Raw genomic sequence first — 27156 nt, 5'->3', positions numbered from 1 at the left:
GAAGTCATGTGACCCTCCCCAGCAGTATATTTCGGGTGCCTGGGGTAGCTGGCAGAGAGGTAAATTACTGTGGGGCAGGGGGTGGGACTGGGGAAGACCTGGCTGGTGGCTCCTGCCCAGCACCAGGCTCAGTTGCTAGTCCCGGCTGGGCTGAGGAGGATGGGACTTCCTTTTCCCCTGCACTGCATCTGGGGCTGTGTCAGACTGACCCCTACTGGATTTCTCCCCTGGCTGTAGGAAGCTCTGCAAACTCCACCTTCTGCGCTTCCTACACCTATTTCTCCTCAGCTGCAGGGGGAGGGATCTCTGTACAGGGAGCTGCTCCCCATTTGCCCAATCCCCATGCAACCAGACACTCCCGCCGAGCCTAACCCCCCCCCCCCACACACACACACAACCAGAACCCCCCTGATGAGCCCCACTTCCCCTGGACCACCTCGGCAAGCCACCTGTACCTGGATCCCCACCCTACCAAGCCCTGACCAGCTGCACCTGGACCCCCCTGCGGAGTCCCATTAGTGTTGCCTGCAGAACCCCTCAACAATTCCCTGTGCATCCAGATCTCCCCTCCCCCCCATGCACCTGGCTCCCTCACTGAACTGCCCCCACACAGAACCCTCTCAACCCACACCTAGATTCCCCCCACACTAAGCCCCTTCACACTTGGATCCTGCCTTGCTGAGCCAGCTTGCCGGCACCTGGCACAGAGGGGCAGAACCCTGAGGTGTTTCTGGGGCAGGCCAGGTTCTTATGCTGTGTCAGGGTTGGGTGTAGCCTCACTGCTGAGTCAGATTTCAGAGTAGCAGCTGTGGTAGTCTGTATCCGCAAAAAGAAAAGGAGTACTTGTGGCACCTTAGAGACTAACAAATACTCCTTTTCTTACTGCTGAGTCAGTGTCCCCGGGGAGCTGCACAGTGATTTCCCACCTCTGTGCAGCCAGTGGTCTGTGCTCCCCAATTCCATGCTGGAGCCTCTACGTTTATTTGACAAAATTTGCAGAATTTTAAAATATTTTGTGCAGAATTTTTAATTTTTTGGCACAGAATGCACTCAGGAGTAATATAAAGCCAGGGCTCACATTAATGGGTAGCAAGAAGGGCAATTGCCCAGGATCCCATGCCACAGGGTGCCCCTTGAAGCTAAGTTGCTCAGGCTTCTGCCTCAGCCCCGGGTGGCAGGGCTTAGGGCTTCAGTCCTACATGGCAGGGCTTTCTGCCCTGGGCCCCAGCGAGTCTAACACTGGTCCTGCTTGGTAGACCCCCTGAACCTGCTCGTGGACCCCCAGAGGGCCCCAGACCAGTGGTTTTCAACCAGTGGTCTAGTGGATGAAATTTGGGTCTTCCACTTTCTAGTCTATTTGTATGCTTTTCCGAGCTTTGTCAGATATGAATGTATGTAAACTCTATGGCCCACAGTTATCTCAATTGTGTAATAGGGTAAGGAAGAAACTAAGTTTCATAACGTAGGGATATGGTACCTTGCTCAGTAATAAGTGTTACGAAATGCAGGGAAATATTGTTCCTCATTGGAAGAGGTGAGAGTAGAACTCATGGTCTCCTACCTTCACTAGAACAGAGGCTATTTTGGTTGTACAGAAGAAAAGATCTCATAAATAGGCTACGTCTACACTACCACAGTAAGTCAGCCTACGCTATGCAACTCCAGTAATGTGAATAACATAGCTGGAGTCGACATACCTTAGGTCAAAAAGAAAAGGAGTACTTGTGGCACCTTAGAGACTAACCAATTTATTTGAGCATGAGCTTTTGTGAGCTATAGCTCACTTCATTGGATGCATGCCATGGAAACTGCAGCAGACTTTATTTATACACAGAGAATATGAAAAAATACCTCCTCCCACCCCACTGTCCTGCTGGTAATAGCTTATCTAAAGTGATCATCAGGTGGGCCATTTCCAGCACAAATCCAGGTTTTCTCACCCTCCACCCCCCCACACAAATTCACTCTCCTGCTGGTGATAGCCCATCCAAAGTGACATACCTTAGGTCGAGTTCCTACGGGAGAAACTCTCCTGTCGACTTACCTTACTCTTCTCATCGGGGGTAGAGTACAGGGGTCGACTGGAGAGAAAGTGGCTGTCGATTTGGTGGGTCTTCACTAGACCCACTAAATCAATCACCGGTGGATTGATCTCTGAGCATTGATGGTTATGTGGTGGGGTATGTGTGTGTGTATGTATGTATTCCCTCCCACCCACAACAGTGTGGAAGAAACAAAATAATTACAAAATATCCTTGTCCATTGGCATTCTCAATACTGGCTTTGTTTTGGTTCTTTGAGCAGGTAATGTCTCTTGATAGGCAAGAGCCTTTTAACTTTCAGTTCCCAGCCTGCTCACATGACTAGTATAAATCCAATGTTGAGTTAAATTATGGGCATTTTAGTTTCAGCGCTTTTTGAAATATAAGACAAGTGTTGATAGCTAGAAGTCTAATCTAAAAGTAAAATCTTTTAAAAATTACTTGACACTGTCCATTTAACTTCTTAATTTAAAAAAAGCTAGTAGGACTAACTCTAAACTTAAATATTTCAGTAGCCGGTGATCCCACAGATCACTTTGCAGTTATCAATGTGACAGAAATCCCAGTGTTGTGGGAAAATATATTCTTTCCATCATGGCAGGAAAAATCAAAGGGAAATTTATCTTAATTCAACTTAACTTGCACCACAGAGGATGTCATGGGTTCTTACGATTATCCATCTTATTCCAGTTCCAAGAAACTATGATCCTGCATTGCATCCATTTGAGGTTCCACGAGAGTATATGCGAGCCCTGAATGCAACAAAATTAGAACGTGTGTTTGCAAAACCTTTTCTTGCTTCACTGGATGGTCACAGGGATGGAGTTAATTGTCTGGCTAAGCATCCACATAGTTTGTCTACAATACTTTCTGGGGCCTGTGATGGAGAGGTAAGTGAATTCCCCCCCCCCCAAAAAAAAAAAAAAGAATACAAACTTCTTTTTAAAAAAATATAAGAATGGCCAGGCTGGGTCAGACCAGTGGTCCATCTAGCCTGGTATCCAGTGCCAGATGCTTCAGAGGAATGTATAGAACAGGGCATTATAGAATGATCCATCCCCTGTTGTTCAGTCCCAGAATTGGTCAGTCAGAAGTTTAGGTGTACCTAGAGCATGGGGTTTCCTCCCTGACCATCCTGGCTAATACAATAATTCCTTTCACTGCACTTTCTATGGTCCCTATCCTGCAAGCAGGTCTAAGTCATGTGGAGCAGCTTCCAGTATTGGGTTTGTAAAATCGAATTCTTGCTGGTGGTAGCAGTGACACTCACTTCAATAAAGAAATTTTAAAAAAATATAAGGGAAATGTGATTGTAAGCCAACAAAAAATAGACATGGCTATTCAGGGGAAGGTTTGTTTTGAACTCCTTGGAACACATTTTCTAAAACTAGCTAGATTTCAGGCTGCTGGTGTCCATTTGACATGACTTTTCATGACATCTTACAGCTAGAAAACTACTAAATGGAAAAATGTTTTGGTATTCTTTTAACAGGTTAAAATTTGGAACTTGACCAAGCGAGAATGCATCCGTACTTTACAAGCGCATGAGGGCTTTGTACGAGGGATATGTGCCCGCTTTTGTGGTACTTCTTTCTTCACTGTAAGTATAATGTTGGTATGACGTATAGAGCATACTTCCACCATTGGTTTTCCAATCAGAAACTTAGTGTAATCATTTGGTGAGCTTCTCTGTGGTAGCATGTTTAAAATGTCAGTAGTTTTTAGGAATAATGTCCACTAAACTCCATTTATATTGCAAACCTAGCCTTTTCTGTTTCTGAACAAAAATGTTTGGTGCTACAACGCATTTGTTAACCAAGACTAGCAATTTTCTGGTGTTCTTCCTTTAATAAGGGCAACTCAATTAATTTGAGTACGTTATTTTACCTACTGGTTTTGTATGGCAAACTGTGTTCATTGAAAAACACTATGAATAGTTAGTATGATTCAAGATGGTTTCAACTGAGTAATTAAAGTCAAAGTTCTGTCAGTAAACATCCTTTCATTGTCACTTTATATCAAGTATAATGGGTTTAAGTGCACATAAACTGACTGTGATAAAATATCAGTGTTTTGGTGTTCAGATGAAAACAGGACTAACATCTAACAATGAAAAGCATGAAGTATGGAGGACAGAATGAGTTGATGGGTCCTCTTGTTAACAAAAATCTTGTATGTCCATCTACCGACAATGGAATGTGTATCCACTGCTCTGAAGTAGACACTAGATAAGTGTCATGGGGCGGGGGGGAAAGGTTTGGGTAGTTGCATAACATAGGAGCTTGAATTGTGTAAATAGAATAAATGTGTGTTAAATACTCCAAAGAGCTAGCTGTATACGATTTCTCCAATGCTTCTAGGTTGGTGATGATAAAACTGTGAAGCACTGGAAAATGGATGGCCCAGGATATGGAGGAGAAGAAGAAGAACCACTGCATACAATTCTTGGAAAGGTATAAAAACGTCTATTCTCTTGTTACTACTTAAGTTAGTTAAGCATGGACTAGTGGGGTGGAAGGTGATTGATTGTGGATCTGGGATTTATATTTCTGCATTTTCTCCTGGGAATGTTTTATGTTTTTCAAAGACTCAAAAAGTAATAGCAAATTTTTTTTAAGTACATCAGAAGCAGGAAGCCTGCTTAACAGCCAGTGGGGCCACTGGACGATCGAGGTGCTAAAGGAGCACTCAGGGACGATAAGGCCATTGCAAAGAAACTAAATGAATTCTTTGTGTCGGTCTTCACGGCTGAGAATGTGAGGGAGATTCCCAAACCTAAGCCATTCTTTTTAGGTGACCGATCTGAGGAACTGTCCCAGATTGAGGTATTATTAGAGGAGGTTTTGGAACAAATTGATAAATTAAACAGCAATAAGTCACCAGGACCAGATGGTATTCACCCAAGAGTTCTGAAGGAACTCAAATGTGAAATTGCAGAACTACTAACTACTAGTCTGTCACCTGTCATTTTAAATCAGCTTCTGTAGCTATCCTCCAGTCATCTGGTAATGTGATACCTATTTTTAAAAAGGTCTCCGGAGGTCATCCCAGCAATTACAGGCCTGTAAGCCTGACTTCAAGTACCGGGCAAACTGGTTGAAACTATAATAAAGAACAGTATTGTCAGACATATAGATGAACATAATTTATTGAGAAAGAGTCAACATGGTTTTAGTAAAGGGAAATCCTACCTCACCAATCTACTGAATTCTTTGTGGGGGGTCAACAAGCATGTGGACCAAGGGGATCCAGTGGATATAGTATACTTAGATTTTCAGAAAGCCTTTGACAAGGTCCCTCACCAAAGGCTCTTACGCAAAGTAAGAGGGAAGGTGCTCTCATGGATTGGTAACTGGCTAAAAGATAGGAAACAAAGGGTAGGTATAAATGGTCAGTTTTCAGAATGGAGAGAGGTAAATAGTGGTGTTCTGCAGGGGTCTGTTCTGGGACCAGTCCTATTCAACATACTCATAAATGATCTGGAAAAGGGGGCAAACAGTGAGGTGGCAAAATTTGCAGATGATACTAAAGATAGTTAAGACCCAGGCAGACTGCAAAGAGCTATAAAAGGGTCTCTCAAAACTGCGTGACTAGGCAACAAAATGGCAGATGAAATTTAATGGTGATAAATACAAAATGATGCACTTCGGAAAACTTAATCCCAACTATACATATAAAATGATGGGGTCTAAATTAGCTGTTACCACTCAAGAAAGATCTTGGAGTCATTGTGGATAGTTCTCTGAAAACATCCACTCAATGTGCAGCAGTAGTCAAAAAAGCAAACAGAATGCTGGGAATAATTAAGAAAGGGATCGATAATAGGACAGAAAATATCATGTTGCCTCTGTATAAATCCATGGTACGCCCACATCTTGAATACTGTGTGCAGAAGTGATCGTCCCATCTCAAAAAAGATATATTGGAATTGAAAAACGTTCAGAAAATGGGCAACAAAAATGATTAGGGGAACGGAACGGCTTCCGTATGAGGAGAGATTAATAAGACCGGGACTTTTCAGCTTGGAAAAGAGATGGCTAAGGGGAGACATGATTGAGATCTGTAAAATCATGACTGGTGTGGAGAAAGTAGATAAGGAAGTGTTATGTATTCCGTCTCATAACACAAGAACTAGGGGGTCACCAAATGAAATTAATAGGCAGCAGATTTAAAACAAATAAAAGGAAGTATTTCTTCACAGAACACACAGTCAACCTGTGGAACTCCTTGCCAGAGGATGTTGCGAAGACCAAGACCATAACAGGGTTCAAAAAAGAACTAGATAAATTCATGGAGGATGGGTCCATCAATGTGTATTAGCCAGGGTGGGCAGGAATGGTGTCCCTAACTTCTGTTTGCCAGAAGCTGGGAATGAGCAACAGGGGATGGATCACTTGATGATTACCTGTTCTCTTCATTCCCTCTGCGGCACCTGGTACTGGCCACTGTCGGAAGACAGGATACTGGGCTAGATGGACCTTTGGTCTGACCAAGTAGGGCTGTTCTTATGCATGTGTGGACGGGAGTTAGGTTAGAGGCGACTCTTGAGTTATACCTCTAGTTCATATTGCTGTGAAAACAAGCCCTTAAAGTGCTCCATCTGTTTGGCTTATTAAAAAGATTGAGAGGTGACTTGAATAGAGTGTATAAGTACCTCCATGGGGAGAAAATACCGGACTAAAGGGCTCTTTATTCTAACAGAGAAAGGCATAGCAAGAACCAGTGGCTGTAAACTGAAGCCAGACAAATTCAAATTAGGAATTAGGACAGATTTTTAACAGTGAAGGAGGTTAACCGTTAGAACAAACTACCTATGCAAGTGGTGGATTCTCCATCTCTTGATGTCATCTTATTGACTGGATGCCTTTCTGGAAGATAGTCTTAGTCAAATACAAATTATTTTTTAGTTAGATGGAAGTTATTGGGCTCAATACTGTGTTAACTGGGTGAAATTATCATAGGTCATTATTCAGGAGATCAGACTACATGATGATGAGATGTGATAGTGGTTTTGTTTTAAGTAACTTAAAAAAAAAAGCTGATTTTTATGGCATCCTCCACCACAGTGCACATATTTTGATGTGTTTTTTTGGTATGTGAGCTAGGGAGAGATTTTAAAATTAATTATGGTACTTCCATAAGGAAAATTGCTAACAAGATTCAGCTATACACTTTTGTGTAACACATGGGATCTATTTGACTGCCTCTGGAAATACATTAAACATTTTAAAGTTTTTTTTTATGTAGGCTATATTACCACACTTTTTAATATGTTGTATGTCAAAGTAAAATGCTCGGTCAGACTGGTTTCAAACTGTCTGAGTGACAGTTAATACAGGTTTCACTATAAATATAATCAATAAAAATTTACAAAAAAGAACTTGCAAAAAGAAAATGAAAGGCTACAATATTCTTAAAATAGCTAAATGTGAAAGACTACAACATGTTCAGCAGGGCGTGATGATTTGGTCATCAGTAATTTAAATAATAAATGTAACAACTTGAAAAACTTGTTATACAAAGTTGAGTTGAACATTCCTGTAACTAAGTTCTTTTGCCTTTTATAGACAGTGTACACAGGAATTGATCACCACTGGAAGGAAGCTGTATTTGCAACTTGTGGGCATCAAGTAGACATCTGGGATGAACAAAGGACCAGTCCCATATGCTCTTTGACATGGGGTGTTGATAGCATCAGCAGTGTTAAATTTAATCCAATTGAGGTAATGTTTTCTTTATACATACTGTATGTCAATATTTTATTTGATCAGTACGAGGACTAAATCATGTTAACATTTAGAGATTCATATTAAACTCTCTTCAACTGTTTGTTCCAACTCTAAATTTCCAAAACAGTATTTTTAACACCGTTATATAGCATGTGTTTTTTATTTATTTATTTTTATTAAAGTGGTGATGTTGCTTCAGTAGGTAATACTGAAGATAGTCTTTTGTATACATACTAAATCAATTACCAACATCGTGTTGAGGGGAATTTTGTGATGGGAATTACTGTCCTTTAGATTAGCTGGTGAATATGTGAAAGAATTACTACTTCACAAGTAGGGAAAAACGGATTGATTTCGGTTTGGTGAAAACAAAGCTATTTCTGAAAAAAGCCCTCGAATTGACTGTTCAGCTGTACATAAAGAATAGTGAACCCATTTACTAATGGTTAAAGCAAATAGAACACATTTGACACCAAAATTTTGTTTTGTCAAAGGAGATTCAAGATCATGTTCCTGTTCTGTGATTGCTTTTATTCACAGTTTTCTTAAAATTTTAAGAGTCATATATTAGAAGAAAGTGGCTATGTCTGTACTTAAATTAGCAAAATAGCAGTTGCTTAAATATTTAGTGTAAAATATATACCATATATATTCGTTCATAAGCCGAATATTTTTGGTAAAAAAGTGATGCATCAAAGAGCGGGGGTCAGCTTATAAACGGATCTACACCAAAATTTGATGATTTTAAACTCTATGAAATCATTGAATTGTATATCTAATACATTGTTGTTTTGTTTACCTGGAGCATCTGCAGGCATGGAGCCCCTCAGTTCTCTGTGGCCGCGGTTCGCCGTTCCCAGCCAATGGGAGCTGCGGGAAGTGGTCTGCCACTTCCCGCAGCTCCCATTGGCTGGGAACGGCGAACCGCGGCCACAGAGAACTGATGAGCTCCATGCCTGCAGATGCTCCAGGTAAACAAAATGTCCCAACCCGCCAGTGGCTTACACTGACAGGCCAGAAGCCAAAGTTTGCCGACACATTTATTGATGTCAATACTGCAGCCTTTTAAAGTTGCAAAGTCTTTGTTTAGTGAACTAGATTGGCTTGGAAAGAATACTAAAAGAGCAATGCTGCAGATCTGCATGACATTTGACCCATGCATTTTCACAAAATGCTATGCCTTACAAGCCAATCAGAAAAATACAACGAACGATAGTACTATAGCACTGGTGTCAGTCTGCTACTGTGTAATTTGATCTCTTCGTGAATTTCTTTCTACCAATGGACCTCATAAGTCTTGAGCCAATATGAAAATATAACGTGCAGAATTGATGGAATCGCTAATAAAATTGAAATAGCCCGTTATCCCCACAGACATGCCAATCTACAGGGCTGCTTTGAAATAAACAAAGAACAATAATAATTTGACAGTGATAAAGCAGGTGACATTCTATATAAAATCCTACAAAATCTATAACTACAATAATAATATACTATTTTCATACTAGTATTTAAAATAAACAACGGTGAAATCAAAAGAAAAAGATCTGCTGATCACGCAGTGTTCAAACTTAAAGTTGTTGAATATACAGAAGCAAACAATAATTGTGCCGCTGCTTGTGAATTCTGTATCAATGAGAAGCAAGTAAGAGAATGGTGAAAAAATAAAAAAAAAACTAAAAGACATGCCAAGAAGCAAGAAAAAATGTCCAAAAGGTGCGCTCCATTTCCTGAGCCAGAGAAAGATCTCAATAATTGGGTTGTTGAATGTCGACAAAGTGGGTACATTGTCATTAGAACTGGAATTCGTCTGCATGCTCTGCAAATGTTGAAAGATGACAAATACAAGTCATTAAACCATCAATGTTTGTCACATCAGCGGGTTGGTGTAGTCACTTCATGAGCAGTCATAGTCTCTGTCTTCATCAGCGAACAAAGATAGCGCAAAAGCTGCTGACAGATCTGGAAGAAAAAATCGAATCTTCCCAAAGGTTTATTATAAAATATCGAAAGGAATATGCATTTGAACTGTTACAAATAGGAAATATGGATGAAACACCGATGACATTCGATCTCCCGAGCAACAGAACGGTAACCAGTGTTGGTGAAAAAACAGTTTTACTTAAAACCACTGGCCACAAAAAAAATCCATTTTATGGTGGTTTTATCTTTGGCAAATGGATCAAAGCTCCCTCCTGTTGTTCTTTTTAAAAGAAAAACCTTGCCTAAAACTTTGAAATTTCCTGCTGGTGTCATTGTACATGCACACGAAAAGGGATGGATGGATGAAAGTGGGACTATTGAATGGCTGGAAAAGTGTGGAATAAGAGCCCAGGAGCATTTTTCAAGAAATCTGCCATGCTCGTTTGGGACATGTTCAGGGCACACAAAGACGGATGAGGTGAAAAATGTGGCCAAAAATATGAAAACTACTTTGGCTGTAATACCTGGAGGCTTAACTTCAGTTCTACAACTGCTTGATGTCTGCCTGAACAAACCCTTTAAAGACAGGCTATGGAAAATGTGGTCTGAATGGATGTTCTCAGGCATGGCGAAGTTGACAAAAGGCAGGAATCTTATGAAGCCCAAAATCAGTCTGGTCACCCAGTGGATCAAGCACACGTGGGTGTCCATTCCCTCGGAAATGATAGAAAAATCATTCAGGAAATGCTGTATCAGCAATGCACTCGATGGGTCAGAAGATGCCATATTTCATGATGACACAATAGAGGTTGATGATGAGAAGGAATCTGAGACAGGACTACACTACCGACATCTACGATGATGATGCAGGTGCAGCTGTGACTGAAGCCAAGTTTAATGAACTGTTTGGTGAATTGGAGACTGATTCACACTTTGAAGCATTTTAAGACTTTTAAAAATCTCATATTCTTCTAAGTTACTTGTTTGAAATATCCGTTCACTGATTTTAAAAATTGACTGTAATTTTGAAGGTGAATACATATTTCTTCAGTTATTATAACAACAGGTTTTTCGTTAGATTACATTAAAATAATTCTAGCAAAACTTTTGAGTGTTTTCTTGTGATGCCAGCTTTTAAAATATAGCAGGTGTTGGCAAACTTTGGCTCCTGGCCCATCAGGGTAAGCCGCTGGCAGGTCGGGACGTTTTGTTTACTTGCGGCGTACTGCATTCATCCAGAGCTTGGGGTGTCTGTGAACGCTCCAGGTAAACAAAACGTCCCGACCCACCAGTAGCTTACCCTGATGGGCTGGGAGCCAAAGTTTGCCAACCCCTGAAATATAGGGTCGGCTTATGAAAGGGTCATACAGTTTTTAATATTTTTACTTATCCATCTTGGGGGGTCGGCTTATAAACGAACGGGCTAATGAACGAGTATATACAGTACTCAGTGTCCTATTTTTTTTGTTTTCATAGCTTTAGAAGGTGGTACCTGATATAATGGCATGATTATTTTTTAGATGTATCTTTTGGGAAGCTGTGCTTCAGACAGAAATATTGTGCTGTATGACATGAGGCAATCAACTCCATTAAAGAAGGTAACTTTGTTTTCTCGCTGTTTTAATGATTTGTTCATAAAATGTTGATAGCAGTTTTGGTAATACAGCAACACTTAAGTAGCATGTTAGCATGGAGAGGCCCCAGACAGTTTGAAGTTAGTCCCTGACATAGTAAGCATTGGGGATTTTGGACCAAGTGGGAGTTCTGTGGGTGTCATCTCTTTAATTTAAACTAATCTCGGGTGTGAATTTTTGTGATTTAAGCCATGCAAAGGGTTTAAAAAGGGCCCTCTTTTCATTTCAAATTGGCTGTCATACTCTCTCTGTAATACATTGTAAATGTGTGTAAGACTGGCATAAGAGTCTTAAGGCTTGTCTACACTACCCGCCAGATTGGTGGGCAGAGATAGATCCAGCAGGAGTCGATTTATCGTGTCTAATATAGATACAATAAATCGACCACTGAGTGCTCTGCAGTCGACTCCGGTACTCCACTAGAACGAGAGGAGCCAGCGGAGTCAACGGGAGAACGTCAGCTATCGACTTACCACAGTGAAGATGCCGTGGTAAGTAGATCTAAGTATGTCGAATTCAGCTAAGCTATCACATAGCTGAAGTTGCATATCTTAGATCGACCCTGCACAATAGTGTAGACAAGCCCTTAGTTATGTTCATTTAATGTAGTGTTCCTACACGTGTGGTGTTTTTTCTTACCAGAGGGGGAGGCAAAGTAACTTTTTTTAACTCTTAAAAGACTTTCACTCAAAAAAGGAGTTCCAGTTTAGGCTGTGCTGAAAAATTGAGCTTACACATATTTACAAATGGAAATGACAAGCTTTTCTTGAGCTTGCTCGAGTTAAATGGTGTGATCGATACATTTCTAGTTAAAACTGAATAAATACTTTGTCGAATAACATTTGTATAAATTATTTTGTACACAACATGTGAGTTGTCACTTGTCTTTCCAAAAACATTTTAGGCAAACCATTAAATGTAAGATAATTCACAGTTAAGTATTTATGATCAGATAATGTGGTTATTGGGTACAAGGACTGACTCAGCTTGATGACATTTTTGCTTCTATGGGAGCGCAGTGTTCTGGCTCTTTGTTACGCACTGAGAGTCCCTATGGTGTATTATGCAGTCTGTTCCCACACAAAAAATCTGTCTTTGATGTGAGTGGGAGCCTTGTGTGGGGAAACAAGCACCAAACATCAGTAGAGCCTCAGTGATGATCCAAAATAATGTGCCTAGAAAGGCTTAACAGAACAGTATATCTGCTCTTTGATTTAAAATAAATTAATAAATTTTAAAAAATCTGACAGCAGCATAGGTCTCTTGTAAGAGAATGGAAATACTTCAAGATTTTTAGTATGTGAGAAAGTGCTTTCAGTGGGATGCAACTATAGCTCTACATTCACTCTATTCCAAGCCATCATTTATTGTTTATTTTTCATACTTAAAATAAGTTCTTAGTTCTGGTAGTATTGCTAATGTAACTGAGTGAGTGAGCTGGATTCTCCTCTGTTTCACTTATCAACAGAACTGTTGTTAAAGCTCCAGTTCCAGAACCAAATTCTGGACTCATCTTTTTCTGAAGACAATCGAGTTCCACTTCTGTATAGTTGAGGGCAGAATTTGGCCTACAAAATCTCTCATTGGTGATGATGTGTTAGCCATAACACACAGATAAATGTGAAAATAGACTTCCATGCAGTTTAAAGGAGCCTGTCAAAGTTAGGAATGTAGGCTGTGTGGAGATGTAGGAATCCCCATTCAACAATTTTCTCACTGTTCTATGCACTTCTGCATTGGTGATCTGTTGTTCTTTGGGTTACTGCCATGCAATCTTGTGAAGAGGCCCAAGGGGACCTTTGTTTAATTAAACATTTAATATATAGATAGTCTAACCACCAGTGGAAACGGAAAGCTATGCTATGAGTTGCCATAGTCCAACTATTTTAGCAATAGTAAATATAAAGCTATGATAGGAGGTAAAATTTAAAAAACCTCCACCACCTAACCCTGGCTTGCAGATGAGAAGCTTTTAAAGCAACTGTAATGAGGTGCTGTTTTCTTATAGAAAAACAGTTTAAAAAAAAAAAAAAAGGAATTCGAAACTAGAAGCACTGCTGCTGAAGAAAGATAAATGGTACACTAATGATACAATGGAAGTCTATCTGGAAGTCTTTGAAAATTATTTATTTTTAAGAGAGAAATAATCAGTAGAAAAATCTGTGCTACGTTTAAAACAAAGTGGCTGTGAATGGGTGACGAGAATGGAAAACTCGTGGCCTGATTATCAGACAAAGATGCAAGATTTATCACTTAATTAGAACTGATAACCATCCATCACACCATTATTAAATAATGATTCTGCAGTATTTATAAAAGCCTGTGTGCAATCACCCTAATCGCAGACCTTCACATAGCTAATGACTCCCTAAAAAAGAGCAAAGATCTCTTTCCTTTCAGATGTACTAGCTTTAATTTAGGAGATGAGATACCATGGCAGTGTTCAGGAGAGAACTGCAGCTGTGCAAAATAAAGCCCTTTGTTTTTCTTCTGTCTAGTGCAAAATGTTCTATTTAAGTGTGTACATTAATTTTGACAATTCTTGGTATATACATTGCCATTACTTTCTCCACTTGCATTCCATTCCACAACTGTTATATGTGGCACATATTTTTAATGCAAACCCTATAAATATAAAAAATGAATTCTATAACTTCTATAGAGTCTGCACTAAAGATAAACATAAAAATATTAGCCAACATAATTGAAAAGATATTTATTATGGGGGAGGAAGCAAACTGTTAGATGGTAAAACTTGCAGATGACACCATTATTTAGGATAGTCAAGGCCATTAAAGACTGCGAAAAACTTCATAGGGACTTAACAAATTTAGATAAATAGGCAGCATTATGGCAGACGCAATTCCAAATGCAAGGTAATCTATACTGGAAGATATTACTTGAACTACACATGAATATTCCTGGGCTCTAAATGAATTGTGACCACTTGCAGTGGAGTAGTCCTAAGGGTCATTACAGACAGCTTGAGGAAAACTTTTGCTCAATTTGTGGTAGTTAATTTAATTTAAAAAAAAATGCAAACAGTGTTCTGGTGTTTAACAAATGGGATAGAAAACAACACTGAAAGTATTAATGCCATTATATAAATCAGTAGAACACCTAATTGGAATACTCTGATCAGTTCTGGTCCCTCCCCCCCACTTGAAAACACATATGGCACAAGCAGAATGTATTCAGAAATGGTGATGAAAAGGACTACAGGTATGGAAAACCTTCCACGTGAAAAGATTGGGACCATTTTAAATGTGTAAAAAAATGAATGGTGTAGAGAAGATAGAAAGGGTAAATGGGAGCACCCATAATTCAAGAACAGGAAGACATTCAGTGAAATTAAAAAGTAACCAACTTAAAATTGTAAAAAGGCAATCATTCCTGTAGAATCTGTGGGATTCACTGCCATAAGAAATCATTGAAGTAAAGAGTTAAGTATTAAAAATTCCCCTCTATTTGAACTGCCTAGAGGACCAAAATGGTGTTCCCATTGTTTGCAATACTAATAAAAACCTTAGCTGATCAAATAGGCCAAAAACTCAATACATACTAAAGTGGGAGAGATTAGTAAAATCTCACTGTACATGGACAATGTGTGTTTGTGTTGCTTTTAATCTGCAGGTCTCCTTATTGACTCTTCATATAGGAAACCTCTAGCAAGTGTTCATGGTTTAAAAATAAACAAAACCAGTGTCCCCAAGGACTTCTTACCTGAAACTTGCCCTAGTAAAGAGTTCTGCTCATTAAATGTCTGGACATTTCTAGAATTAAAAATAGAGATCATGAAGTGGTCTCTGTTAGAAATTTAAAAGTTTCTGTAGTGGCTGTGTAAAAAATCACACCCACAGTAATTCAAATCTCTTCAAGCCCCAGGCTGAATTCTACAACTGCTGTCAGGCATAATATTAGATATGTATGGTAACATTATTGGTTCAGTTGGTGTTTTTACTTGAAAAATGTAGAATGAGTCCATGTGTGAAACAGTGGATTCAAGATATAGTAGACATCATTCCGTTGGAAAAGAGCTATTATGAAACAAGAGGTGAAGGCATAGACTTTGACCAAAACTGGCTCCTTCTGAGCGGAAGCTACCCATACTAAGACCCAAATCAAAACCAACAAATACTTAGCCACTTCTGATTCACCAGTAATACCAAATAAAAGAAAAGGAGGACTTGTGGCACCTTAGAGACTAACAAATTTATTTGAGCATAAGCTTTGGTGAGCTACAGCTCACTTCATCGGATGCATTCAGTGGAAAATACAGTGGGGAGATTTATATACATAGAGAACATGAAACAATGGGTGTTACTATACACACTGTAATGAGAGTGATCAGGTAAGGTGAGCTATTACCAGCAGGGGGACCTTTTGTAGTGATAATCAAGATGGGCCATTTCCAGCAGTTGACAAGAACATCTGAGGAACAGCAGGGGGGGGAGGAATAAACATGGGGAAATAGTTTTACTTTGGGTTACCAAAAGAAACTACAGCATTTGGTCAAGAAACTCCTTGAAAAAGCACAAGATCAAATCCGCACAGACACACCCTTGGAACCCCGACCAGGGGTATTCTATCTGCTACTCAAGATCCATAAACCTGGAAATCCTGGATGCCCCATCATCTCAGGCATTGGCATCCTGACAGCAGGATTGTCTGGCTATGTGGACTCCCTCCTCAGGCCCTACGTTACCAGCACTCCCAGCTACCACTGACTTCCTGAGGAAACTACAATCCATCGGTGATCTCCCTGAAAATGCCATGATGGATGTAGAAGCCCTCTACACCAACATTCCACACAAAAGTGGACTACAAGCCGTCAGGAACAGTATCCCCGATAATGTCACGGCAAACCTGGTGGCTGAACTTTGTGACTTTGTCCTCACCCATAACTATTTCACATTGGGGACAATGTATACCTTCAAATCAGTGGCACTGCCATGGGTACCTGAATGGCCCCACAGTATGCCAACATTTTTATGGCTGACTTAGAACAACGCTTCCTCAGCTCTTCTCCCCTAATGCCCCTACTCTACTTTCACTACATTGATGACATCTTCATCATCTGGACCCATGGAAAAGAAGCCCTTGAGGAATTCCACCATGATTTCAACAATTTCCATCCCACCAACAACCTCAGCCTGGACCAGTCCACACAAGAGATCCATTTCCTGGACACTACGGTGCTAATAAGTGATGGTCACATCAACACCACCCTATACTGGAAACCTACTGACCGCTATGCCTACCTACATACCTCCAGCTTTCATCTAGACCACACCACGCAATCCATTGTCTACAGCCAAGCTCTACGATACAACCGCATTTGCTCCAACCTCTTAGACAGAGAGAAACGCCTACAAGATCTCTATCAAGCATTCTTAAACTACAATACCCACCTGCTGATGTGAAGAAACAAATTGACAGAGCCAGAAGAGTACCCAGAAGTCACCTACTACAGAACAGGCCCAACAAAGATAATAACAGAAGGCCACTAGCCATCACCTTCAGCCCCCAACTAAAACCTCTCCAATGCATCATCAAGGATCTACAACCTATCCTGAAGGACGACCCATCACTCTCCCAGATCTTGGGAGACAGGCCAGTCTTTGCTTACAGACAGCCCCCCAACCTGAAGCAAATACTCACCATCATCCACACACCCCACAACAGAACCACTAACCCAGGAACCTATCCTTGCAACAAAGCCCGTTGCCAACTGTGTCCACATATCTATTCAGGGGACACCATCATAGGGCCTGATCACATCAGCCACACTATCAGAGGCTCGTTCACCTGCACATCTACCAATGTGATATATGCCATCATGTGCCAGCAATGCCCCTCTGCCATGTACATTGGCCAAACTGGACAGTCTCTACGTAAAAGAATAAATGGACACAAATCAGACGTCAAGAATTATAATGTTCAAAAACCAGTTGGAGAACACTTCAGTCTCTTTGGTCACTCGATTACAGACCTAAAAGTGGCAATTCTTCAACAAAAAAACTTCAAAAACAAACTCCAACTAGAGACTGCTGAATTGGAATTAATTTGTAAACTGGATACAGTTAACTTAGGCTTAAATAGAGACTGGGAGTGGATGGGTCATTACACAAAGTAAAACTATTTCCCCATGTTTATTCCCCCGCCCCGCCCCCTGCTGTTCCTCAGACGTTCTTGTCAACTGCTGGAAATGGCCAACCTTGATTATCACTACAAAAGGTTCCCCCCCCCCCCCCCCTTCTGGTAATAGCTCACCTTACCTGATCACTCTCGTTACAGTGTGTATGGTAACACCCATTGTTTCATGTTCTCTATGTATATAAATCTCCCCACTGTATTTTCCACTGAATGCATCCGGCGAAGTGAGCTGTAGCTCACGAAAGCTTATGCTCAGATAAATTGGTTAGTCTCTAAGGTGCCACAAGTCCTCCTTTTTCTTTTTGCGGATACAGACTAACACGGCTGCTACTCTGAAACCTATAATACCAAATAGTTAATTTTTGCCAAAATTTAAATTTAGAATATTGATCATATATGTAATAAAACTTGGCTATAAATTTATTTTTGTGGCTTTGGTGTAAGCCGTGCAGTGTTCACTTACTGTTAACTAGTTTAAAATGAAATTTTCATCCACGTATAATAAGCTGAGAGAGAGAGTTGAGTAGAATAAAGATTAAATACAAAACTTTGGCTAGGATTAGAGTTGACGACAGTCTGTTTGAATTTCTCACTTATTAATAACTTCTGTGTCGTTATCCATCTAATATGTGGCAGGAAGAATCACTGTGTGCAAATAACTCTCTTGATATGCTAGTTGGAAGCTCCTCCACACCTCAGGAGAGACCAGAGCTACTCTGTTAATAGATGACAGATGATTTTTTTTTCTCCTCCCCCAACAATTCCCCAGCTGTCATTACAATTACCGGACTCCTCTTCAGGGTGGGAGAATAGAACATATGGCTTCCTAATACCTTTCATCTAATCGACTATTAGCAAAATGTGTGGGTTGTCTTACTAGGGTAGTTGTCAGCTCCATCTCGACTACTTTAAGATGAAGCTGTTTTTTTCTGTGGCCCGTCTGGTTTTCACAAGTTCAGGATGCAAAATTCCTGACTCATGAAGCAACTTACTGCCAGTGGTACAGGTCCCATTTTTACTTAGGGCTTGTCTACACTACCCGCCGAATCGGTGGGCAGTGATCAATCCAGCAGGAGGTCAATTTATCACGTCTAGAACAGACGTGATAAATCAACCACTGAGCACTCTCCTGTCGACTTCGGTACGCCAGCAGAACAAGGGAGTGCAAGTGGAGTCAATGGGAGAGCATCTGCTGTTGATATACTTCAGTGAAGACACCACGGTAAGTAGATCTAAGTACGTTGACTTCAGCTAAGCTATTCACATAGCTGAAGTTGCGTATCTTAGATTTACCCTGCGCAGTAGTGTAGACAAGCCCTTAGTATATCTGTGGTATTATACTAACTACACCCACCCAAAAACTGCTAGGCACTTCTCAAAGCAGACCAGATATCATCTTCGCCTGAGGAATTAATAAACAATAATTTCTGACATAGTAAGAAGATAACAGCTGGGGTGGGGCATAGTTGCAGACAGGACAGGGGCAGTATTAATTTTAAATGTGGTTACTTAGCAAAGACTAATTCATTGCATCATCCATCAAAGATATCTTTTAAAAAAATAAATATATCAAATAGATAAGTAGATTTGAAAGGTTCCTGTTGGTGTTATGGAAGAAATGGACCTTCAGGGGAGATGTAAAAGTAGCTTGGTGTACCAGCTCAGGAATGATATTCCCTGGGTAAAGGGCAGCATGGCATGGCATAAAGCCCTTGTTACATGACATGTCTCCACAGAGAACTTAATTGCAGCATAATCTGAAGGAAAGACCTCATAATTTGGGACAGGAAGTCCTGAGTCCTAATCCTTGCACTGCCACTGAAATGCTCTGTGGCCTTGGGTATGTCACTTCACCCTTCTGCCTCAGTTTCTACATCTGTAGAATGGAGTTGTTTACCTGCTTCCCGGAGGTGTTGGGAGATTTGGTGTGTGTATGTGGAGAATGGCCACTATTTATTACTTATAGCAATGTAGTTATATGTATTTTTTCTCAGGTTATCTTGGACATGAGGACAAATACGCTCTGTTGGAACCCCATGGAAGCTTTTATTTTCACTTCAGCAAATGAGGACCACAAGTAAGCATGCTATCGCTTTTTGTGATCCCTGTTAGTTTACTTACCTAAATCTTATTTATTCATCCTTATTCTACAGTATTTTTATAAAATCACTTCACATTTTATATTTGAGTCACTTAAGTAAATGACTAATTAGAAAATTCTAGGTTTGTTGGATATAAAACTTGTATTAAGTAGCAGACCACTCTTTCTACATGAATCAATAGCTGGAATTAATACATTGTCTTTTACTAAAAATTAGCCACCATTTTGTTCTCTAAGGGCCTAGTGAAGCAGTCCTTCTTTGGCCTTAAAGTCAATGAGAGTGTTTGAAAGACCTCATGACCTACCTTTGCAAGACCAAAGATAGTGCTACTAAGGAGGGCTGTAGTACTATGTACCCACCAGCTACTGTTGTACTCCCAACTAGTTTTCTCAAACTAAATCTGCTGTTCATATAGTTACAAGGTCTATGTGTCCTTGATATGCCTGTGTCACTTATCTGCACTGAAAGTTATGCATAATCATCAAAATCAGAGTAACTATTTCTGTAGGAGGAGGAAATGGGAATATAAGATGACAGCTCTTTGGTCACCATTTTAGCTCACAATAAGAAAAAGTGAATTGATGTAAGTGTAACCTACAATGGCACTTGGAAATTAAACACCATTGATCCAGCCACAAGAGCAATGAAAGTGCTTATTTACTTGCCAGCTATCATGAATCCTGGCATAGTGTGCTAATCAGCTATTTTGGCATGAACATTTCTTTTTAAAAAAATAAAAAGCCTCTTGATTTTTTTTTTTTCCCCACAAAAGGTTTTAGTACTTAACCTTTGCTAGCTCTTCCTGTCTCCTAAAGCACTTTTTTGGGGGAGATGGCATTGGCCACTTGAACAGTCAACCTAATGTTGGAAAAAAGCCTTCTCTCTCTCTAATGGTGTTTAAACCCAGAAGCACTCAGGATACACTTCATACCTTTCTTTCCAAGGAGCCAGTGGTCCAAAAACAGAGATCACCGCTTTCTTCTATAATACATTAATATAGTGACTCTTCTTGAGGATACTCTTCCAAAGAACTGGTAACTGGCTATGTCGTTGAAAAGGGGAATACACTGGATGCTCTGTTTATTCCTTATTTGCGTGATGGGAAAAGTAAAGCCTCCTAAGCAGTTTAGTACAACTCATAGCTTGTAGCACCACTGAAGTGATCAAAACTTTATGAAGTTGGCAACCACTATTAATTCCTCTAATTTGTGTTTAAAAAAAATAGTTTAAAAAAAAGTAACATACTTGTGTACTGTTGTATATCTTCAACACATTGTACAAGCATTAGTTAATTAAACGGAGTAGCAGGTGCGAGTGGGAGAAGGAGGTCCTGCATTCTGAAGGAGATTGGGTCCCTTCCCCATTCTCCAAGCAGGCAAGGATTTCCCTGTAAGCTCCTACTGGGAAAACCTCTGGAGTTGGCTGGCCTGCCTTCAGTGAAGATGCTACTACACCAACGGGAAAGCTTCTCCTTTTGGCGCAGTTAATCCACCTCTGCAAGAGGCAGTAACTGTGTTGATGGGAGAAGCCCTCCTATCGACATAGCCCTGTCCACACCAGGAGTTAGGTTGGATTAACTCCGTGGCTCAGGGGTTTGGATTTTTACACCCCTGACTTAGTTATACTGATGTAAGTTTATAGTGTAGACCTGACTTTAATGAGGGCAGTGTAGCGGAGAAGAGAGGGTGACAGGCAGGGCAAAGGGTGTGCCAAATGGAATCTGAGAAACACTCAGCAGTTGTAGATGGTACATTTTGAGGCTGGAGGTGGGAGGAATGAAGGAGGAAGATGGGGTAGCTTATGAAGCAGGTTGAGCCAGAGAACCAAAAACAGGCTGAGGGAGAAGTAGAGTAAAGGAGACCCACTTTTCCTGTACAAACAGGGAAGGAATCCTAACTCTAGCAATACAGCTAAACTTACCAGCTAGTATGTGTTCTGTACCTTTTTTCAAGTCCTACGATTCTTTTCATGCTTTATTAGCGGTTGTCTGACTTGAAATAAACAGTTTTAGGTCCTAGGATCTAAAAGCTGAGCTTTATGGGTGCATATAATCACGTACTTCAAAGAAATGTATGGTGATATAACATGCGTTTGATAATTCAGTTCATTTGGAAATTGGTATATGAAAAGCATGAATCTTTTTCACATAAGTGTTTATATGAGATGGTATTTAAAGCATGGTGCCTTCTTTTAATTAGCAAATTTCTTTTACAGCTTATATACATTTGATATGCGTTTTCTTGAGTCACCTGTAATGGTTCACATTGATCATGTGTCTGCAGTTCTTGATGTGGATTACTCCCCCACTGGGAAAGAATTTGTGTCTGCCAGCTTTGATAAATCTATTCGCATTTTTCCTGTAGACAAAGGTCACAGCAGGTCAGTGATTTTTTTTTCCTTTCCCCAAATCTATCTCTTAGGTCTCCTTCCCCCCCCCACCCCCCAAAATACTTAGCTCTCTCATTAACCTATATAATCAATAGATTCCCATTGCATGCCTATAGGGTCTCATCATATGAATAAATGTAAATACTAAATCACTGTCTAAATTTTTATTAAATATATTAGAGTAAAACTACTATTTAATGAGCAGTGAATTTTGTGTTCTAGTTTTGAGTTAAAATTATAAGTGGAATCCAGGATTGAAATTTCTCTAGCCTGTTAAATCATTTTTTTTCTCCTCTTACTGATATTTCTGGTACTAAGGTGCCAAGGACAGAAGTAGTAATCTAAGTGAAACATTGACCATTTCATATAGAACAGGGGATAGATACACTCCTTGTTTCATGATGTGATGTCCTTTGGGAAGGCAGCCGAATGTTACTTCCCTGTCAAGCAATATATCTTGTTACAAACACACCTTTGATTTCTGCTGTCACCTCAGACCTCTCTTGACACTATTGCTTTCCAAATATGTCTTAGATTGAATATTAGTTCTGAATTATTATTCCTAGATGTATTAGTTTGCATTTGTCCATTTTATCTCATTTTATTTCCTGCCTTTATTTCTGATCTGTGTAGGTCCCTTTGTATATCTCTGTCACCACTGATGTGTACAACACCTACAGTTTTGTAGCATTTGTCTTTTTATGGGCTGTTTTTTCTCCTCCTTTTGAATGATTACATACAACAGGATGTAAAAGATTCCTGTGGAAACATTCTGGACACTTCGCTGATCTAATTAATTTTCACTTATTATCTTTTTGTTCATGTTTCTCTAACCGGGTTTTATCCATGTGACAATGTTTATATCCACCACAGTTTGAATTATTTTTTTCATGTAAGATTTCATAAGCATATTAAGTACTACACTAAAGTTTAGATTTCATCGACTGTGCACTCCCTTCATTATTTTTTCAATTTGATCAAAATCAAAGAAAATGATCAGATTTGTCTGGCATTATTTGTTCTCCATAAACCTGTACTGTTTGTTTGTGTCTGGTTCCATTATTCTCTACTGTTGTAGGTTCTTCCAGTTTTTTATTCTTGCTGCTTTATTTCACTGGAAGACTTGCCAAATAGCATTTGCAAGACTTGCTCTTTTTCTTAAAAGATGCCTTTTCTCAAAAATAGTTGCCAGTGGTTTAAGTTTATTAATTATTTCCTCTAGGATGTTAGAATGCATATTAATCAGACCGGCTGATTGTGTGGAGTCCATTTTATTATTGACAGCTTCCTTAGTGTCCTCTCCAAACTGTTCATATGCCCCTTTGTCTTATTAAAGGCCAACTTTTTTTTCCTGAGTCCTTAATAATTGATCTACAAAACTTTTAGTTTTCCTTCAATCCTGGAATTGTGTCGCAGATACCTACTGTAGTTCCTTGACTATTTTTTATTTTTGTATTGCTAAGCAAAGTGGTAGCTGTTCCTCTTATGTCGATCAGATAACTATTTTAATTGTTTTTTGTAAATATTTTTGATCCATAGAAGGGGAAAAGAGGTAGAACTGTGTAGCGCTGAAGGGGGGAAGAGGGAAAGCGTAAGTGCAAACTACCAGGAAGCTTGCCAAAAAGAAGCCTGAGCTGATGGTATCCACTTGTGTATCCAGATGTATTTTGGGGGGGGGGGGGGTGTTTGTCCCTGGTGCACTAGTAGCTCTGAGAACTGAACGACTTGACTTAAGCACATCTTTAAACCAGGACCACAATCTTGTCACAGTTAATTCAGAGACTTTATTCGCAGTCAGGTGGGTTAGGAACTCGTTCTCTTTGTTTTTAAGGAAAGCTTAAATTTGAAACTTGAAACTGTAGGGAAGACACAGACCTGATTATTCCTCTTTGGGGTATGGAGGGAACGTGCCTTTTTGGGTATGTCAATAGTGCAAGTGAAGGTGTGGTTGTAGCATGAGCAGGCATACCTGTGCTGTTTTAATTTAGCGAGCATGGGTAACTGTGACAGGGTAGATGTGGTAGTACGGGCTTCAGCACAGCTAGATGCCTAGTACAAGCCCGCCAGGGAACCTGTGTACATACTCTGGTTGCTAGCCTACGCTGAAGCCTGTGCCACCATATCTACACTATAGTTATTACCTTTGCTAGCTAAATTAAAACTAACAGTAGATTGTCTACCCATCACACTTTCACTTATAGTGTAGACATACCCTAAGTGGGGAGGGGAGTCTTTGTGGAAGACCTTACATGTTATGAGGAAGCTGTAAACACTCGCATTGGTATTCCAAAGTTCAGCCTTGAAGGCACATACCCTCAAAGGTACACACAACTCCCATTGTACACAGATATGAAAAGGCAGAATTTATGGCCGGATTCTAAGCTGATGTAAATTGGTGTATTTCTTTTGAAGTTTATGGAGCTATGTCTGTTTACACCAGGTGAGGTTGTAGCCCCTGACAGATGATACTAACTAACTCTCTATAGTTCTTGACTTGTTTTACAAGACCAGTAGTTTGGACTTTAATGGAGGCAGCCTGATCCAGTGTATTGGATGCTGCAATAAGACAAAAGACCTAGGCATATTCTTGGCTCTGCAATTGCTTTCCTATGTAACCAGATAAAATCACTTAACTTGTGTGTGCCTTAGGGCTTATCTATATATGGAGTTATTCAGGACTAGCTCCATGTGTCCTCTTATTCCATAATAAGTGTGCCTTGGTTTTATTTAGCTTAGCCCAGTGGATTAAGCTAAACAGCAAAAAAAGGCACTTTTCCTTTGGAATAAGTGTGCGCAGAAATGGAATTGGCCAGGAATAGTTTTTGTGCTTTTAAATCATACCCTAACTTAATCTGAATTAATTTTCAAGTGTACATAAGCCTGTATTTTGCCAACTCTAAAATAGCAGTAATGATACTTGGTCACCACTGTAATGTATTTTGGGCTTGATCTAAAGTCCACTGCGGTCACTAGATACACCCCACCCCCTCATGTTTGTGTAAAAGGCACTATATGTGCTAATTATCTGTTAAAACTATTTTCTGTCTGGTTTAGTAATCGAATATCGATTTAAATAATACAAAAATTAAAGTTTAAAACATGAAGTTTGATTAAACTAAAAATGTTCTAAACTTTAGAACATTGGTAAATATATAAGACGTAGTAAATTTTTGTTTATTTATGTAGCTGACACCAAGTTATTGCTTTACGTGAATGTTATTGATCCACTTGTTTGCGTGGTAAATATTGAATGAAATCCAAATAGGAGTTTGTTTTAAATAGTGATTTAAATATAACATTTAGAAGCATTCACTCATAATTTAACTGAAAAATTCAGTTTGTTGAACACACGAATGAAGCATTTCTGAAGGTCAGTGCAAATTTATTTTTCAAATATTGCTAGCATTGTTGAACAAAAGGTTGATGTATTGTCTATCTGCAGAAATTATTAGTTATTGGTTTAAAAGCAACATTACTGTTCTAAATCCTTCACCTGCTTGTCAACAATGGTCACTCCCCAGTGTGTGCTGAAGCATTTTTATTTTAAGCTGTTTTCTCATATGGCTTGCAAATTCCTCATTGACTGACGGAGGAGGCTATTTTTCTGGGGGTAAAGGAGGAAAATTGCAGTGAACAGTAACTGACACATCTCCAAATTCATATTGATGCTCTTAGGTTTCAAACATCTTCTCACTCATTCACAGTATTGGTGCCAGACAGACTAAGTTTAACTCTACAATTCCCATATCTGTAATGCTTACTCAGGACATTATAAATTTCACTCACAATATTTGTTAGTATAAAGAAATAGATGTCTAGGATTTGTAGATAGTGTATGTCTGTATGACTGACTTTGGTAATCTAAGGAGAGCAATTCTTCTGCTAGTTAAATGCCATGGAAAAGATGAGAGGTTGTTTTTTGTTTTTTTTAAAGTATTATCTAGCTAATTTTTTGTCAGTATATTTTAGGCAGAATTTAATTGGAGAACTTTCCATGTATCAGTTGGGAAACTATTCCCCTGTAAACAAAACCATTTTAATCAGTTATGGTTATTGTAGAACAAATATTCAGACTTTGAAGAGAGAACATTCTGATAGGTGAAAGGCAGCAATGATTGGGAAGGTAACTATAACACATTTTCTAATGATTCTTTCGGCTTCTTTTAGAGAGGTATATCATACAAAGCGAATGCAGCATGTCATCACTGTCAAGTGGACCTCTGACAACAAGTACATTCTGTGTGGCTCAGATGAGATGAACATTCGTCTGTGGAAAGCTAATGCTTCTGAAAAACTGGGCGTGGTAAGATTTTTGTGCTAGCTTCACCAGTTATCTCAAGACTGATTAAGATACAAAACAGTATTTTTCCAAAATTAAAAATAAACTTCTAACAATTCAGAACTTTCTAAAAGGAAAACATAATTGAAAATTTATTTTGAAAATTTTGAGATAATATGCAAATCAGCATATCAGTATTGGCAAATATTTCACTCATTGTAATCTTTAGTGCTACCTTCATTGTTTATAATATTAGAATCATGCATTTTTGCCCAGTGAAGTATTTCTTTGTCATATTTGTTAAAGTATACTGTTCAGCTTGTACCAGTCTGAATAGGATTTGAGCCTTCCACGTCTACGATGCAGGTGTGAATTCAGGTCTGAGTGGTAGTGACAAAAAACCAAATTCCGTTTGTCTCTCACCAACAGAAGTTGGTCCAATAAAAGATATTACCTGACCCACCTTGTCACTAATATCATGGGACCAGCATGGCTACAACAACACTGCATACACATACTGGACATAGGTCATGCCAGAGTAACTCCATTAGAGCGCAGTGTCATTATTTGCCAAAAACTGTTCTGTGATCTGTTTGAAATAAGTTGGTGCTCTTTGTATAGTTCCTAGTGGGGTAGATCTTCATATGCTGAACAACTTGCTCTGGTATAACTGAATATTTGTCTAGTTAGTCTATGCGAACCCCTAATATAGATGTGTGTAATTCTGTTCAGTGTAATAAACATATCTACTTTAAGTGTGACTTAGAACTGATTTAAGCATGTCTGTTAGGGGTTTATACCAGCATAACTAGACAGACTTTTTATTAACCTCAGTGCAAGTTGTATAATACAGTAAAGGGTAAAATCTGATGATATGATTCGTGCTAATTTGTACCCTCCTGA

The 27156-nt window shown here is 39.5% G+C and overlaps 1 protein-coding gene across 2 annotated transcripts in view; it reads left to right on the top strand.

The window, feature by feature from the left end:
* Positions 1 to 27156, top strand: part of DCAF13 (DDB1 and CUL4 associated factor 13) — a 42973-nt gene that overhangs the window by 1849 nt on the left and 13968 nt on the right. For both annotated transcript variants that reach the window (XM_073330392.1, XM_073330394.1), the window contains 8 exons: positions 2733 to 2932; positions 3535 to 3642; positions 4403 to 4495; positions 7610 to 7765; positions 11215 to 11292; positions 19479 to 19561; positions 21801 to 21965; positions 26142 to 26277. In XM_073330392.1, the coding sequence (XP_073186493.1) occupies positions 2733 to 2932; positions 3535 to 3642; positions 4403 to 4495; positions 7610 to 7765; positions 11215 to 11292; positions 19479 to 19561; positions 21801 to 21965; positions 26142 to 26277 (1019 nt within the window). The remainder of the gene's footprint in view (positions 1 to 2732; positions 2933 to 3534; positions 3643 to 4402; positions 4496 to 7609; positions 7766 to 11214; positions 11293 to 19478; positions 19562 to 21800; positions 21966 to 26141; positions 26278 to 27156) is intronic.

Source organism: Lepidochelys kempii, chromosome 2, assembly GCF_965140265.1.
Source record: "Lepidochelys kempii isolate rLepKem1 chromosome 2, rLepKem1.hap2, whole genome shotgun sequence".
Taxonomy (NCBI): domain Eukaryota; kingdom Metazoa; phylum Chordata; order Testudines; family Cheloniidae; genus Lepidochelys; species Lepidochelys kempii.
The sequence above is the reverse complement of the archived record's forward strand: the minus strand, read 5'-3'. Positions and strand labels throughout refer to the sequence as shown.